The following is an 18,056-nucleotide window of genomic DNA, read 5'->3' as shown; positions in this document are numbered from 1 at the left end:
ATCACCTATTTCATCCAATCCTAGTTTGCGATGTGTCCTCCCTTTAGTTGTTAGACAAGGAGACATGAACTTGATGCACGTCTTATCATGACGTCCCATCTGGACATTGACATGTCATCTTCTATGGTTTAAGCGAAACGGATCCTTTGTAGTACAGTTTCAACCGATGAGAGACAAGTATTCCAGAAAAAAATTTACGTTTCAACCTCTTGTGATCATGACTTAGATCTGATTTCTTTTTAATCAAAAAATAAGTTTTTTGATGCATACCCATGTCAATACGACTACTAAACTCCCAACATTTTAAGTGTCAGATCTCATTGTATCGTTGATGTGACGTTCTTTTAACCATTGAAACTTTGCTATAGGAACCATGTGCTACAGAAGATCCACTTTCTTCTTGAAGTGGTTTCGCAAAACAATTCAAGGATGCCACGTAGCCTTCACGTCCACATCAGACCCATGTCATATTCACATATTGTCAAGGGTGGAGCTAGTAAGGAGACATTGGGGTCAATTGCCCCCACTCAATTTTTTTGGGCATTTTAGATACCCTTGAATTTATGCTTAAATTCGAGATAATCCTATATTTTGAACTACTAATATGCCCCGTTTGACCCTGTTGCCCCAACTCCCTCATCTCCCTCCAATTTTTGCCCCCCTCCGCCTCTAATTAACTATAAGTTTGCCCCCACTAAAAGAAAATCCTAGCTCCACCCATGCATATTGTCATCTTGGACTTGTACATATTACATCATCCATAGAAGTTAAATATTTTGTATTAGTAAGAATTTGTAGGTTTTAAAATGATTATATGTACTTCATTAATAATAATCAACAAACACCCTCATTTTCATCTTCTTGAAAATATATATATATATATATATATATATATAATATATATATATATATATATATATTTTACACCTCCCTCAAATTAAGGAAGTTTTTATTGCCTCCTTCGGCATTTGACCTCAAACTATTAACGGAGTTTGGTGAGTATTTCACATCGATCATTTTCTGATGCCACATTGCACACTGTTCCAAGTGCTTGACACTACTTCGAGTCTTCTACCCACCAAAATGCCAAAAATCAATTTTAAAATAATTTTTAATTATTTTTTATTTTTTATGAGTTTTAATCCTTTTTATTAATTTTTATTTTTGTTATAAGCTTTTGCCAAAGAAAAAATATATATTTCATAGTTAAGACGTACAAAAAATCAATCACAATATTTTATTAATGAGTTTTTTCATCATCATTAATCCATTGGAGAGGTTTCCTTCAAAATTTTGAAGTGAGATACTCCCTTTAAAGTTTTTTCTTTTCACGTCAAATACTAAATCTTCAAAATCATCAGATGGGTGACCGAGTGGTAACACTTCGGGATCAACGTGTGTGTTTCCCCTATGGTCTCAAGTTCGATTCCCACTAACTACTAATATTAGTGGTCACGGACCACAGGATTAAAATCCTGTTTCGCAAGTCTTGTTCGGGGAGGAGAGAATAGTTGATGTGCACAAGCTGGCCCAGATACCCTTCTAATAAAAATAAAATAAAATAAATACTAAATCTTCAAAAATGATGAAAATATTAGTCATCTTTAAGATTAAAGAGAATATAGTTGAAAAATCTTTATTAATTAAAAAATTAAATTACCACCTAAAAATTAGGGAACACCTTGAAAGAAAACTCTTTATTGCGGTGTATTAAATGATTTTCCCTGTATAAAGCAACTAAGGGATATTCATTTAGGGTGTATTTGCTCATCCATGAAAAATAGGGTGGATTTTTAATTTACATTGTTTGATGGGATTTTTTCCATGAAAATTAGATATCCATCACCATCTAAAAATCCCGTAAATGCTACATCTCATTTTTCCACCTCCAAACATGGAAAGATAAAATTCAACCACAAATTACCCTTAATTCAAAATAATAATAATAAACTCTAATATTCTCATTCCTCCTCCTCTTCTTCTTTCCTACCACCACCATCACTGTTGTCGACGACCTCTATCGTTGATACCTCCGTTGTTGCGACTAATGAGTCTCTCTCTCTCTCTCTCTCTCTCCTCGCCTCCCCTCTCTTTTTTCTTTCTTTCTTTCTTCTATTCCATTTTCGAGTATGTTTCCCAAATGTAATCAACCGACAAAATTTGTATTTTTCAGCTTACCCATTTTCCCGTTGATAGAAATTCCATGAAAAAGGAATTTAAATGCAATCAAACCAATCCTTAGAGAAGGTTACCCTGCCTTATCAAATCGGTATATATATATACCCAACTTCATGAAAACCTAAACGGAATGTTAGACCATCAAGAAACATATTCATAAAATGAATATTTTGTTCTTCTTTTTTATATCGTAGGTATGCCATCCTTGGAATGGGACTAATCCCACAATTACATGCACCACCCCCTTGAATAGTACTATTTGCAACAAGTTGAGTCAAGGGTCAACTACTCCTAAAGGGTGGCCCTAAGGAACTTATCAAGGCTCAGCTTGCCACTAGGTCAATCTGTTGGGATTTAATATAAGGGGTAGTTATAAAATAAAATAATAAATTTAAATATTAATTATAAAAAAAAAGTAATAATTTTTGTAAATTTATCAAAATGAACATATTTCGACACTTAAACCGTTTAAATAGATTCTTTTTGATAAATTTACAAAAAAAAAATTATTTTTTATAATTACCCCTTATTATAACAAAGATGAATTGAGGATGTTGAAATGAATGCATGCAAAGACTTAAGAAAAACAAAATATAAATGAATGCAAACTGGAAAATATGATAATAATTCAATAACGGATGAAAAGTTAATTGAGATAATTTGATCATATTCAACAAAGACAAATAACAGTTTTAGTTAGAAGGATGTACAAGCTTAAGATTCAAAAAAAGAACCAAAAGTGGTAGAAAACAACATGGGATGAAATTGTGACTAGTGAGAGAAAATACCAATACTTATTATTTATTTATTTTTAGAAAAGATAAATTTATACATTAATGAACAAATTTCATTCTTTCAACCCCAATTTTATTGGGGATCAAGAAGGAAGTATCAGCCACAACTGATTTTATTACAGTACAGGTCATGATGTTCATATCATGGTTTTAAAACTCGTTTTCGTGTCTCGTTCATACCCAATAACAAGTTGTCTCGGACGAGTCATCTCGTTCGACAATAAGACAATTATTTTAAACCATTTAACAAATCTGAAAAAATCTAATTTCCTTGAGAACAACATCTATATGAACTTCTATGGATGAGAGAAAGAGAGGGACTACCTGATTTGGAGGAGGAAGATGAAATTTTTTACCAAACCCCTTCGTTATCTGATTCACTTGGTTAAAAAGAGGAGAAAAATCAGGAATGAAAGGATAGGATTTGGAGATGAAAACAGATAAAATCTCGTCCGATACGATAGGTACCGTTTGTTTCACAAGATGCTGCCAAACCCCAATACTTTGTTTGTTTGTTCATCTTGTTATTGGACGATACCGATACAACTTGGGCGATACATCTCGATCTCGGACGAGTTTTAAAAACATGAGTTCACATCATGGTTTTAAAACTCATTTTGACGTCTCATCCCTCAACACTCAACAAGACGTAGTCATCTTGGACGAGTTTTCCGATACATTTCAGACGTCTTGTTCAACAATGAGAAAAATGAATGTGGATTTTAAATCTCGTCCGATATATTGACTTGTCTTATCCATCTCATTGGTGGACGATATCGAGACATATCCGACGAGTCGTCTCTGTCAACATTTAAAGTCATGGTTCACCGTTCACATCCATCTATTATAGCCTCTGAATCTAACATATATGATAATTAAAATTTTATCTCTGAAGTAAATGATGATTGATATGGCACTAAAAATTTACTCAAAAATGCTAAAAATTAGGAAATTTCACAACAAATGAGATTACATGTTTACAACATCACAATCAAAAAGAAAGGAAAAAAAAAACGATTTAAACAAGAAATATCTAAAATTACCAGAAAGGAACAAAAACAAAAGCAAATTTCACCTAACCTCGCCTCGCCTCGCCATCCAATCGATCTAAACAATGGAGATCTTCGCTCCAGCTGCTTCGAGCTGTTTCTTCGCCTCCTCGGCTTCTTCCTTCGAAACCGCCTCCTTGAATTTCTTCGGGAGACCTTCGATCAATTCCTTGGCCTCTTTCAACGCCAGACTCGTCAGTGCTCTCACAGCCTTAATTGTCGAAATCCTAGCATTGCTCGGCACATCTTCGATCACTATATCGAACTCCGTCTTCTCCTCGACGACAGCCGGACCTGCTGCATCGGCTGCACCTGGAGCGACGGCTACTGCAGCCGGAGCGAAGGCAGCAGCCGAGACGCCGAGCTCTTCCTGCAACCAATCAACGAGACTACGAGCTTCTTCTAGGGTTAGTTGGGAGAGATCTTTTCCAATGGTCTTGATTTTGTCAGAGACATCAGCAACGGCGGAGATTGGAGGGAGAAAGGTGGCTTTGCGAGAGAATTTAGGGTTTCGGAGAGGGAATTCTAGTGTTTGTTTGGGGAAGGTGGAAGAGGGTGTAGGATAAGCACATGAAGGTGAAGGATAAGATGGAGAACGGAGAGTGAGAGTGGAGAGTGTTGACGCCATTACTCTCTCTTTTAGAAGAAAAAAAAAACAGAGCTGAGGGAGAGATTGATGGAAAATGGGGGGAAGAGAAAGGATAAGGTATGTATATATACAAGATAAATAGGTAATAGATTTTTTTTTTTTTTTTTTTATAACTTTAAGAATTTATTAAAGGGTAAATTCTCAAATAATTACAAAAGTTTTTGGTATTTTCAAAATTTTGTTAATGTTAACACAACTATCACGTAATGTTAATAAAATATTATAACGAAAACTTTTGTAATTATTTGAGAATTTACTCTTTGTTAAACCCAAGTAAGTAACCGAAAAATTAGAATTTCCATTGGCACATTGACTTATATATATTACATTCAAACTAAATTTAAAAATCGAAATTAATAAGGTGAGAATATCATTCTCACTTTAGGAAAGATAGTTAGGTTTGATTATTTTCTTCTCTTTCATAGACAGATATCAAAGAGCAAAGATCACAACAAAACATCAAGAGACTAGAGTAAACGATCATGGTTGATGTTAACTTGTTCTTTTTTATAGGAAATTGTTGATATTAGCCATTGGTAGCTTCTTTGGTTGTTTTATTATTAATATCTTGTGTATCTATTATGGATTGATATGGAAATGTTAATTCTCATTTTAAGGCATGTGTAAGGGTTAAGTTTTAATTGGGAAGTGACAAATAATTTAAATAATTAGTGAATACTAAATAAAAGTTGGGGTGTCAATGGATTTTTTTTTAAATGCCTATTTAATAATAATAATGATTTTCTGATGCTCCCCTTTGATGCATCATAGATCATTTACTTCGGGATACGTAAAATCATAAATATTTTCTATGATACAGGTATATGTCAGAGATGGGTGATAGATTATCACGACTTCGGGGTGTCAATGAATAGTCGAAAATTCGAATTCGAAAAATCAGATATTGAATTCGAATTCGGATAATTTTATATATTCAAATCCTTATCGGATATATATATATATATATTTATCGATAATATAGATTCGGATATTAACATTTCGAATCCCATATATTCTATTCGAAATAATATATAATATATATCATTTTATTTGATTTATTTTTTATATAAATAATGTAATAAATATTATTTTATTTATTTATTTATTTATTATATACATAATATAATATATAATAGATATTTTTTAATAATGAAAAACCAATTGGATAAGGAAAAATTATATATTTTTTTTAATATACAAATTATTCTAATTCTGATCGGATATTATCTGATATCCGATAGGATAATCGGATTCGAATTTGGATAGAATTTTAGAACATCCATTGGATTCGGATTCAAATTCTAATTCGGATTTAGATTCGGATATTATTGTATCCGAACCGATAAGCATTCGTTGACAGCCTTATCACGACTCATTTAACAAACATTTTTTATGGGCATTTTCGTCACATTTTATAATTTTTAAATTTTTTATAAATCTAACTTTTGTAGATAAAATCATCCCAAGGGTAGAATCCGATTGACACTAACCCCTTGCTTCCCTAAAGAAAAATAGTATGGTAGATGATGTTCGATTGAACCATCCAATTGAATTGGGGACAAGTGGAGTAATACAAATTGTGAAAAACAACCCAATTCTGTAAACTAAAATCTCAAAATATAATTTTATAAATGAATATATTTTAGCCCATTTTTTGAGTAAATAAAGATGGACAACCAAAGGAGATCATCATCAAAGTAATTTTGATCTTCTCTATACCTAGGATGCTACAACATGAATATTACAGAATTAGATGACCAGAAATTAAAAGTTTGCACATCTCCAAGCACCAAGAAAAGCTCTTCACCACCTTCGACGTCTCCTCCCATACCAATACGCAAACACTGCAATTGAAGCAGCCACAGCCACCCCAGCTGTCGCATGCCAACCGTACATTGGCTTCTCTAATGCAAGGCTGGAACTTGTGACCACAACGGGCGGCAATGGTGGAGGTAATTGTTGACTCACTGACAACGCGAAAGCTAGACCTTGCCTTTCAAGTTCAGCCATGTCTTCGATCGCTGGCTTGAGCCTTGTCGCCTTGGCTATAGCCTCATACTCTTCTTTGGTCCCACCCTCAAGAAAAGATCCCACAAGCTGACCCTTACTGACCCAATATGCTCCAAAGCTACTCCCCGAGAAATCACCGTAGTGAACCACCTCTCCTATGTTGTCGCCATAGAACTGCCAAGACAATTTAAAGACTCGAGAGTAGAAAAATGGTAGGTAATCAAAGTCACCCGTTTCGTCTGGAGCCAGTATTGCTGTGATGGCATGTCTAGCTGTTTTCCGGGCTGAGTCAACATGCTCAAGCCTACGAGTTTCGCCAAAGAGTTTGACGGGAAATGCCGCAACATCTCCAATAGCATAGACCGAGCTGTTGCTTGTTTGCATTCGCCCATTCACTTTTATCCCACCTTTTTCCAAAGTTAGCTGTCCCTCAAATAGACTTGTATTGGGTCGAATTCCAATCCCAACAACGACCATATCGATTGGTAGCTGAGTTCCATCCCGAAGAATAACAGCCGTAACCTGAAAAGGGTCAGCAGACAATCTGATTTCAATAAAAACAAGTAGTAATCCGATGTATGGGCAATTAGGGTACGAAGGAAAATAATAAAGGGAGATAAAATTTTCCACAACATCTTCACATTTCAGCAAAAAACTTGAGCTACTATCCCCCCAACATGGTTAGTGATCATTCAATGTCTCCAAATCAAAATGGGTACAAATTTTGTGTTTCAATGAAAGTCACAATCATATAATGGCTAGCCTAACCACTTTAATAAAACAAACAGGTTTTATGTTGATCTCGAAGTTGTTAGAAAATCCGAAGATCATTTTTGAGCCAAGCTTGAGTTCTTTAACGATGAATTAGAACAATGATCCAAGTGTGATTGTGCAACAACATAATTACTTACCTTTCCATTGGAGTCTTTCTCAAATGATGACAAGGCAGTTCCCTTAATGAACTTCACTCCTTTTGACTTGTAGTAATCCTCATAGTAACTCGCAATCTTGGGCGTAAATAAACGGGCCACTAGAAAAAAAAAATGCAGCATATTACTTTGCTTGGTCTATATAAGACCTTATTATATAAAATAAATGAGTTAAAAGACAATAAAATAAAATACTTACTGCAATGTGCCTCGGGGAAGACCATGGTCACATTTATTTTGTTTATTACCAAAGATGCAGCACACTCCATGCCAATATAGCCACCACCAATGACAACGGCATTCCCACCAGCGGAAGATTGTATCACGTCAACAAGCCTAGTTGCATCCGCTAAATTGCGTAAGTAACATACATTTTCGGCATTTGATCCGTCCACTCCGAATTCTTCAAGCTGCAAAGCCTATACCCAAGACATGCAATTTAGTCAGAACCAATAAGATGAACACTTATTTGTAACAAAAACATAAACACTGGTGTCAGCATCCAATACTAACACACTGACACCTGAAAAGCTCAATTACTGGACACATCCATACGATTGATTCATAAATCGATAAATATATTTTTAGAACACGATGTTCAGTACACTATATTGACATAAGCTGATATGCATTAAAACTATATAAACAATAAGTAAATAATGATTGAAAAAAATTATTTAAATAAATTAAATATTCTTTTGGTGAAATATATTGTGCCCGATATAAGAAAATGGAGTGCCCTTGTTACATAGCCTTGACCTCAACCTTCCACAATTGGAAATTGGGGCTAAGGCTCAATTTCTTAGGTTCTGAGGATTAGAGCATTCAAAGAAAAGATTCAGTACCCGAGCACCAGTCGCAATGATAAGAATCTTGTAACTTATAGTTTCGCCAGTCGCTGTCACCAATGTCTTCCGCCTTACATCAACAGATTTAACTCGAGTTCCAAGAACCAATTCAATCCCTAGTAATGAAGATCCAGATTTTGATAATTAGTCACTAAAATGAAAAACATACATCAGATTTAAGCAGACTCAAACTTTCTTTCAGCTGATAAGACCATACAGCCAAATTAATCGGAAAAAATAAAGACAACTGACAGAAATTTTTAACAAGTATATTTATATATATTATCTTATAAATTGAAAAATGAAAAGAAAATTACTGAAAAGGGGAAAAAAATCCATGAAGTAAAATTGTGAAGTGTTTTCAATAAGGGATAGATATGCTCATATTGCTATAATGTTAAATCAACAACCATTTGAGTTAACTTAGTCTGAGGTGGACGTCTAAATCAACTCAACCCTAACAAAGAAATCAAACCCAAGTGTGATTAAGGCCCCCATTCGTGTTGAGGAACTGGACCACATTGCTGTGTCCTGGCATGGGTCTTGGACCCAAGATGTCTTGCCCAAACCATCAAACCCGGCTCAAGATAATCTGGAAAAGCCAAAATTCTGGGTAAATTAACTCCAAAAGACTTACAACATATACTTTAATCTTCATTATAACCAGAAATCCAAATCCAATATTTTAAACATCAATTTGCAACTGTTAGACCAGTTACTTAAGCTATTTGCAATTGAATGGCTCTGGACATAGTGGGATAGAGGAATAGGATCTGTTTACCCGACCTCAAAACTTTGGGTTAAGGCCTTCTTGTTGTTTATTTCTTATATGTACAGTCCGCTCTCATATTTTAACTGTTGCCAGTGATTGCTAAATTTCTCATATTAATAAGACAAACAGAACCCAAACCTAGATTTGAGGAAGATCATAAAGAACTTGGGATACTTATTAAAACAATAACAATGATGAAGATAAAATAAAGTACTTGGGGATCAAAATTTATGGACTCATTGAAAAGAAAAACATACTCAAGGATGATGTGTTATAAATAGTTTCATAGAACTGGGTTGCAAAAGAAAGGTTAAAAAAAAAAAAAAAAATACCATGTTCCTTGTACCACTTTGGAGTCAACCTCTCCTCATTAACGCCTACACATGTGTGAAAAGATGGAAGGCGGGCAGGATCTGGAAATCAACATAAGTTACAATAAGCAAGCCAGTCACAATTTAACAGAACCTGCACAATAATAGAAATAGAATGTCTAGCAAGAAATAATAAGCTCAAATGTTTCTTTTACTTTTTTTCCCCACTTTTATAACACAAAAGAGAAAACATTACAAAAGGGTATAAAATCATGATTTCTACCACAGTAGTTAGGATAAAGCCATGACAATGACAATGATGATGATGATGAAAAATCACGACACACACTAAAGGTCTAAGCAGTCTCTCTCACAAATAACATGCCTTAAGAAAAACATCTAAATTCTCCAACCTATTCAAAATATTAGTCAATGATGCCACAAGTCCCCACTTCCCCAGTTTTTTTTGTTAAGGACCGCTTAATCACATTAAGAAATTATCTTCTACTGTTCAGAAGGCAGTGTTTATGGGTACAGAAGGCTGAAGAGTGAGTGCAGGCACATGGGGGGTCTCCAAATCCTGCGAAGTTTAACTATCAAGATTCCATTTAGGATAAGCTTGAGTTTGTCTTCTAGAGGTCTTCCCTTCAATCTATTGAAGTAACAATTCACTTAAGCACTATAAATTCTTTAACAACATAACTTACTATTCAGGAATGAGGATAAGAGGTCCAACAAAAGATTAATGTTATCAGTAGAAATCCATGTGCCACTTGTAAAAAAAGTCCCGTGAGAGCTGCATGGGAATTGTTTTGGAACTTGGTTTTTTCCTGAAGTTTCAGAATATTAATTTATTACATGTACCCTAGGCTTTTTGGTGATCATTATTTAACTATCTTTTTATACTAAAGTGAAAGCATTACATTTATGAACATAATCCATCAAAGAGATCCATAATATGAGCCATCATAAAGATGGTCATGGATAAAAATATTCAATTAATATTAGCTAATACAACTTGCGAGCTACTATTGCCACCCCAATTAAAAATAAAGAAAATAAGTGAATGGTTGAGAATAAGTAAAAGTTGGGATGCCAATAGAATCCCTCTCTCGGCTAGATTTCTATTTTTGTAGTATATAATTTTATATGAGCCTAATCATAATTGTAAACACCTACTGAAATTTTTTGACAAGTGTTATAGTGATTTGTAATATTGAGATTATAATTTGAGCCAAACCTTCGTACTGTTTGAAAAGAGTGTTTTAATCTTTAACTGAGATAAATAATTTGAGAAAATGGGGTGTAACAAGTAAAAGTTGGGGTGCCAATAGTAGCTCTCTATAACTTGCTGAATTCAAAAATCCAACTAGTGGTGTTCACCAAGTAAGACACCCCCATACCTTGGTTAGATTTGCAGCTTCAAAAACCTATAACATGAACCCATGTAGGGCCATGCCAAGTGCTCTAATCTGTGGTATGCAAACTGAATCAGGGGAAAATGACAAGAAGATTATTATTGTCATGGGCACATTAAAGTAGCTGGGCATGACTGGAAAATATAGGCATAATCCAATCATGTCAAGTAGTTAGCGGTGCAGCTTATCATACATTCTCTGGTGCAGAGATTTGGCTACATTTAAGGATTCCCCTATAAATATCACACACAAAAATTCCAAATTAATTTCCTGTTTATTTAAGACTATATATTTTTAGCTAGTTCATCGTTATCAAAGACTAATCCTGAAAATGCGGGGTACTTTTTCTAGTTAGAAACCCAAAACTACATGGAGGAAAAAAGCATTTTGTAGAAGTTTTGATACCAAAGAGAGGCCAAACCAATTTTATTTTGGATCCTGCAAGTTTCCTCAATAAAAACAGCACTTACTTCTTCTGAGATTTTGAATACTGTGTACTCCTAAATGTTGTGGAATAATATATCCTAAGTTTTGTGTCATTGTATCATGGTAGACTGGAAGTACTGTTGCAAACTTGAAGTACTCGATGTTGCATGCAATGCAAAGAATGTGCATCTATCTGCCAACTAGTGAATTAGACATGTTCCACTGAGATGCCTATTCCAAATGTGATCTTTTCTAACGTTGGTTATGCTCGAAGGAGAGCCAACCAAGCTTTTGCTTTATGCTCACCAACTGTTTGTTTTGGAAACCCCAAGGATCTAAGGGTGTGATGACAGCACAAAAACTATGAGAACATACCAGAAACAACGACAAACAAAGTATAGCAAATTTTAAAAGGTTCTTCCACAAAGGGCAGACTGAGGATCAAATAGCATATAGGAGAACAAGGAATAGGTCTCTCCACCTTCACCATTCTCCCAATCCCTCTTCAACCCATGGTTCTTTACAGTTCTCATAAACTTTTATTCTACAACCTCACAAATCCCAAAGAAGCCCAACTAGTTTCCTACATTTGCATTCCCAAAACCCTCATCCAAATCCTACTAGGAAACATTTCACAAATTGACTACAATACATATCATACTAAACATGTTGGGATATGCTTTCTTGGAATTATAATAGAAAAAGGACATACGATACACAACTCATTCACAATAGATTAAAGAGGTTCCCAAAATTTTCTTGTTGTCACAAATTACATTGGAAAATAGAGACTTGACGAAAGTAAAGGTTGCACTCATATAGGAAAACCTCTGCTAACTTCAATATTTTTCCACATGAGAAGCATGAAATATCTATGATGAGAGTTGAGAAATAAAATCAGATAATCTATTCTTTGAGCATTCATGTGTGTCACCAAATAAGATAAGTACATACCTTCTGGAAGTAAAAAACCTTTGCTTAATGCAGGTCTCTCATAAGGCAGAACCTACAAGAAACATAACAAAACTTCATAAGGTCCAATTCAATTTTGCGAATAATAAAAACCATGAATGTATATATAAGAGTTGTAGTTAAAAAAGGTGTCTTCAAAGGTTGTGTTATTTGGATGATATCCACTTATATGCCAAGATACACTTTTTGTGTCTCCGACATGTAAGTGGCTCTCATCCAGGGAACACCAAAACTTTGTGTCACCTCATTTATAAAGAGAATTCCTAGAAGAGTGGACTATTTCCAGGTAATATTTCAAGCATGCAAACTCAGAACAAATTTGATGATCCTCCTTCATATATTTATCCCGTATCACAAAAAGAAAGATAAGAACCATAAGATGGCATGTTTCAATCTAATCGAACAATACCCAAAGCTCAGAATTCTATGTATGAGATTTATAGATTTTGTTTAAATACCAAGAGAGGGTCCAAGTTTGTCATCCTTTTGATACGATACAAAGTCTTCAATGTTCTCACAAGTCAACATAATTCCACAACTCAAGTACCACAACCACTTGTCCCAGGACTCAATGAGATCCAAATCGGACAATTAGGATTACTCAGTCATGCCAGTTGTTGATCATGATCTTAGCAGGATCCATTTTAAGGGTGGCTGGCCCTACTCCCCTGATTGTGTACCATGTGCATACAGAGGCGTGAAGTACATCTTCACTCATATCCTGACACAAGAATAGCTCTTTTATTTTTTATGGGCATATTATCTCTCCTCTGCAAAGTAGGGTAAAATCCATGAAACTGTGACCTTGATATGTTATCTCTTTATTACACTTTTGGTAGGTAAGCTTTAGTTGAGGAAAACCATAGAAACCACCAGGGTCCCCATATCTCTGAAATCGGATGAAAAAAGGAAAAAAGAAAATTGGGGAACATTCCTCTTGTGTCAGGCTAAGAGATCATATAGGATGATTGAAGTCCAACTGATGCGAAACATAGGCCAACTGATATCGGGAGGGTGTGCTCTAATGATGAAGTGGGCGATAATTTTCTTACTTAACTAATTTGACAGGTTTTCTTGTTTTGTTTTGTTTTTGTTTTGTTTTGTTTTGTTTTTTGTTTTGTTTTTAGTGGTTTTAATGAAGGTCCCAATTCAACAGTTACAAACCAAGAAAACGATGTTCAAATTATTAGGTCCTTCAAGTTCCTTGAATTAAATTTCAATATATACTTTTAAGATAATAAATACCCAGAACAGATTAGGAACTTAAAATTAAACTCGAATGGACCCTATTCATGAGCAAGAAAGTCATAGAAACACAAAACCCAGATCTTTTCAAATACCAAAAGAGATACTATTCTTACAATTTCACAACAAAACTAATTCCTTTAACCCAATAAAATCTCAAGAAAACCCAATTTAGCAAATACAAAACAATAATCAAAAAATTCAAATGGATGGGTGTGTGAGTATTACAAATAAAAAGAACCTTGAAAGTTGAAACCGATAACAAACAGGCACAATTCAATAAAAGAGCAAATACCCATTAAAGATATCGACCTATTATCCATCAAAAAAGAAGCTTTAAAACACAAAGAAACAAAGAGAAGTGATGAGAGAGAGGGAGATAGAGGGTTTACTGATTCTTCAGAGATTATGCAGAGTTCACCATGAGGGACGCCTTTTCTTGAAAATTCAAGAGCTGCATAACCAGCTGCAACTCCCCCACCAAGAATCACATAAACAAATGCTCTTCCCATCTCTCTCTTCTTCTCCTCCGAGTCTCTCTCTCTCTCTCCGAACCAATGAGAGACTTCAAAGATTTGTAATTTTAGCTTTTTTATTAGACTTTCAATCTAACTCAAATTCCTACGTAGGAAAATCTTAATTAGTTTTTTTTTTTTTTGTTTTTTTTTTTTTTTGGGGTTGAAGAGAAGATATGATTTTTGGGTGAATGTACTATTATACCCTTCCTTTCGCATAATAAAGTTAAGGTTCCCTCAACTTTCCATGGTTTTAAAAGCCGGTATATCTCGTCTCGCCTTGTCACCTACCTAACCCGGATACCGAGATGACTCGTCCATTTCAAATAGAATAAAACGAGTCAAACTGTTTAAATTATTTATTAATTTATATTTATACTTAAATTATAAATATTTTATTTATTTATTATGAGGTAGATTACTTTGATGGCCAGTCTCAAGAAATTGTTTTTCACATATAACAAACATTTAAGTAATTAAAGATTAACTATTTTACATTAAAAGTATAAAACCGAGTTAATTCAGATTTTACATCAAAATTTTGATGAATTATCTCGGATCCTGGATAAGTACTCGATCAGATGAACAATTCTCAATATTATCTCAGACAGTTAAATGTGATAATTTGAGATTTTAGCTTATAATTAAATGTCGTCCGGAAATTAGAAAATTTGAGGTAAGTTCTAAATATTATTAAATCCTATCAAATATATGGTTTTTGTTAACATGTGCCCTAAGGGCACACATTAAAGTGCAATAAATACATTTTGGGAATAAGCATTTGAGGATATTTTGATAGAAAAATAAAAAATTAAAATGGCATCTTTGATACAAAATTCAATTTCCAAAGTGTTATTATTTTTTTTTTTTATAAGCCAAAATTTTTATTAAGAATAAAAGCAAGGTGGGGTGAGGTGACCAATCAAGCAACTACCAAATACAAAGCCACTATAGTAATTGAAGATTACAAACTCGATCCAAATTAATTACAAAATCATCAAAACTCACCCTTTTAAATTGGTTAAAAGCTTTGCACCAATAGAAGAAAGAGCCTAATACCCACCCGATCCGAAGTGTATTTATTGCACTTTAATGTGTGTCCTTTACACTATGATATAGATAGATCTAGAATCGTGGTAAATTATTCAATTATTCAATTTTTGTAAAATATTCAATTATATATATATTGAAATACTTTTGTCCTTCTTTTTCTCTCTTTTTTTAAATAATCGGGTATCCCTGTAAACAACAAACTAAACTTGTATTTGGACTTTGCCCAGTCCATAGACCATGGTCTTGTCCAAAGACTAGTCCCAAGGCACATGCAACGCCCGCACATCACACGCACCAAGTAAGTGAAAATATGCCTTTGTAAATGATCCATGAGGAATTAATGCTCATATTGGGTATCAAACTCACGACCTATGGGTGTTAACTACTTATCGGTTAGAAATTGCCATTGAGCCAACCCCTCAAGGTTGTACTTCTGACCTTCCTCTCCAATATGGTCTTTGGTCTAAAACTTAAATAGAATGAGTGTCATGGCTTTAAAACTCATTTTGATGTCTTGTCCATGAACAAAATCGAGTTGTCTCGGACGAGTTTTCCAATACATTTGAATTGTCTCACTCAATAATAAGAAAAATGAACCCTGATTTTAAATCTCGTTCAATATATTTAACTTGTCCATCTGTCTCATTGGTGGACGATACAGGATGAAATGTGGTTGAACCCATTTGAATCAGAGTAGATGGCCTCTATCCCTTTAGGATGTCTGATCCATACTATGGAACATCAAACTGAGAACGCGTGTACATTGGAGATTGCACACACATTTTTATATTTTTGTAAAAATTATTTAATTCACTCTATATATATATATAGGGAACAGATCAAGGGACATATGAAAAAACATATATAAAAACAATGTAACATTAATAAATTTTCAAAATATGAGTTAGAAGTTTGGGATTGAGCTAATGTGTTTGTGAGGATGATCTTTATGATGGGAAGATCATCTGGAAAAAAAAATCAATCCAATCTGAAACTTCTAACCCCATTAAAAGTGATTTAGAATGTGGATCGTCGATTTTTTTTATCAATTTTTGTCAATAATTTGTAAATCACTTTTGATGGATTTAAAAGTTTCAAATTGAGCTGATTTTTTATGAGGATGATCTTCTTATCATAGTGACCATCCTTGCAAAAAATCAGCTCAATCCAAAATCTATAACCCATATTTTGAAAAATCATTATTTTTACATATGGCCCATGAACCGTCCCCATATATATATATATATATATATATATATATATATGGGAAATGTTCAGCAACAAACATTTTGACAAACATTTTGGCAAACCATTTTTCAAAATATGGGTTAGAGGTTTTGGAATGAGCTGATTTTTGGTGAGGATGATCTCTATGATGAGGAGATCATCATCACCAAAAATCAGCCCATTCCAAAACTTATAACCCATCAAAATTGATTTACAAAAGATGGACGGTCCACGATTTTTCAACTTGTAAACATGGGGCTAGAAGTTTTGGAATGGGCTGATTTTTGGTGAGGATGATCTCCTCACCGTAGAGATCATCCTCACCAAAAATCAGCCCATTCCAAGACCTCTAACCCATGTTTTGAAAAATGTTTTGCCAAAATGTTTGTTGCTGAACGGGACCCTATATATATAGGGGACAGTTCGAGGGACATCCTCAAAACCATATGAGAAATTGATGTTTCTCAGCTGTTGGATTTTGAAAAACTAACGGCTGAGATTCTAATAGACGTCACTTCCGAATGAAAAAATAACTTTTAGATTATTTAAAAACAACTCCCTCAGTTTTGATCTTTTTATTTTATTTTAACTAACGATCTGTTTCTATTAAGAAACCCAAACATTCGTTCGTCTTGACAGAAACCCAACTCCTTCTCTTCTCTCTCGAATGAACGATTGCAAAAAAAAAACCCTTCGTTCATGATATCAATAGTAGAGCATTCAACAACCCAAGATCCTAAAATATGGAAATTAGTGGAGGAGCCTATAGCATTTAGTTGGACAAGAACTTCACAGCATGTGCACTGAAGCACACCCAGATGCATCTAGTCATTGTTGACCGAGTCACCACTGGTATACAAGAGAATGGTTTCATCAGAATGGGTATGATATTATCACAAGTGCATTCTATAACAGAATAGCTTCATCAGAGGGGGTATGATATTATCAAATATGCATTCTACAACATATTCTCCGATTGACAAATTCTATTCAAGGATTCAAAGTAAAAAAAAAAAAAAAAGGGGGTTTTCTTAGCATCATATATATCCCACCTTTCTCCTCCAGCACTAAAGTAAGATCTTAACTGTTGCAACTTTTCTCTATGGCCAGATCGCTATGTCAATCACTCTGATCACCATATCTAATTCAAAATCAGATTATTTAAGCAATATGGTCTGCATCTGTTATCTCTGTTACAGGATTCACAGACAACACCGCAAGATAACATTTTGAACATCTCTGCTTCTAAGCAAATGCTTTCTAGGGAAGTCATGGAAGACTCATAGTTGTGAATAATGTGGTTTGTCTCAGAATGGTTGGGTTTTCGTTCTATTTCCTGTGGTGATGGAGAAGGAAACGAAAGGTTTGTTTTCAGTCATTCATTCGAGAGAGAAGAGAAGGAGTTGGGTTCGAAGAAAACGAATGAGATTTTCTGTCGAGACTTGACAGAAATTCGTCGTTCTGTCGATCGATGGTTTTTAGTCGTTCTGTCGAGAAGAGGGATGGTTTTCAGTCGTTCATTTGAGAGAGAAGAGAAGGAGTTGGGTTTATGTCGAGACGAAGGAAGGGTTGGGGGTTTCTTAATAGAAACAGATCGTTAGTTAAAATAAAATAAAAAAAGTAAAACTGAGGAAGTTGTTTTTAAATAATCTAAAAGTTA

The 18,056-nt window shown here is 34.3% G+C and overlaps 2 protein-coding genes across 2 annotated transcripts; both read right to left on the bottom strand.

Moving 5' to 3' along the window:
* Window positions 1-3,907: 3,907 nt before the first annotated feature.
* On the bottom strand, window positions 3,908-4,722 carry LOC147401073 (large ribosomal subunit protein bL12c-like). The gene has a single exon (XM_086442207.1). It carries the CDS (start codon window positions 4,647-4,649, stop codon window positions 4,080-4,082), a length of 570 nt encoding a protein of 189 aa, XP_086298333.1. The 5' UTR covers window positions 4,650-4,722; the 3' UTR covers window positions 3,908-4,079.
* A 1,553-nt stretch (window positions 4,723-6,275) lies between these two features.
* Window positions 6,276-14,185, bottom strand: MDAR4 (monodehydroascorbate reductase 4). Its single transcript, XM_086442206.1, has 7 exons — window positions 13,994-14,185; window positions 12,339-12,390; window positions 9,562-9,642; window positions 8,455-8,573; window positions 7,809-8,028; window positions 7,592-7,710; window positions 6,276-7,202 (listed from the first exon to the last, which is right to left on the bottom strand). Exons 1-7 carry the CDS (start codon window positions 14,111-14,113, stop codon window positions 6,474-6,476), a joined length of 1,440 nt encoding a protein of 479 aa, XP_086298332.1. The 5' UTR covers window positions 14,114-14,185; the 3' UTR covers window positions 6,276-6,473.
* Window positions 14,186-18,056: the final 3,871 nt, after the last annotated feature.

The sequence above is a fragment of the Akebia trifoliata genome, chromosome 5, assembly GCF_017979445.1.
Source record: "Akebia trifoliata isolate Shusen 1 chromosome 5, ASM1797944v1, whole genome shotgun sequence".
Lineage (NCBI taxonomy): Eukaryota > Viridiplantae > Streptophyta > Magnoliopsida > Ranunculales > Lardizabalaceae > Akebia > Akebia trifoliata.
Note: the sequence above shows the minus strand (reverse complement) of the source record. Positions and strands in the feature narration are given on the sequence as shown.

Bases quoted from the DNA above. Each gene is read 5' to 3' on its own strand.
- LOC147401073 (XM_086442207.1), bottom strand. From the start codon at position 4,649: ATGGCGTCAACACTCTCCACTCTCACTCTCCGTTCTCCATCTTATCCT.
- MDAR4 (XM_086442206.1), bottom strand. From the start codon at position 14,113: ATGGGAAGAGCATTTGTTTATGTGATTCTTGGTGGGGGAGTTGCAGCT. The intron at 8,574-9,561 runs GTATTTTTTTTT...CTTCATTACTAG, and splicing joins AAAGTGGTACAAGGAACATG to GGATTGAATTGGTTCTTGGA. The intron at 7,203-7,591 runs GTAAGTAATTAT...GACCCTTTTCAG, and splicing joins AGAAAGACTCCAATGGAAAG to GTTACGGCTGTTATTCTTCG.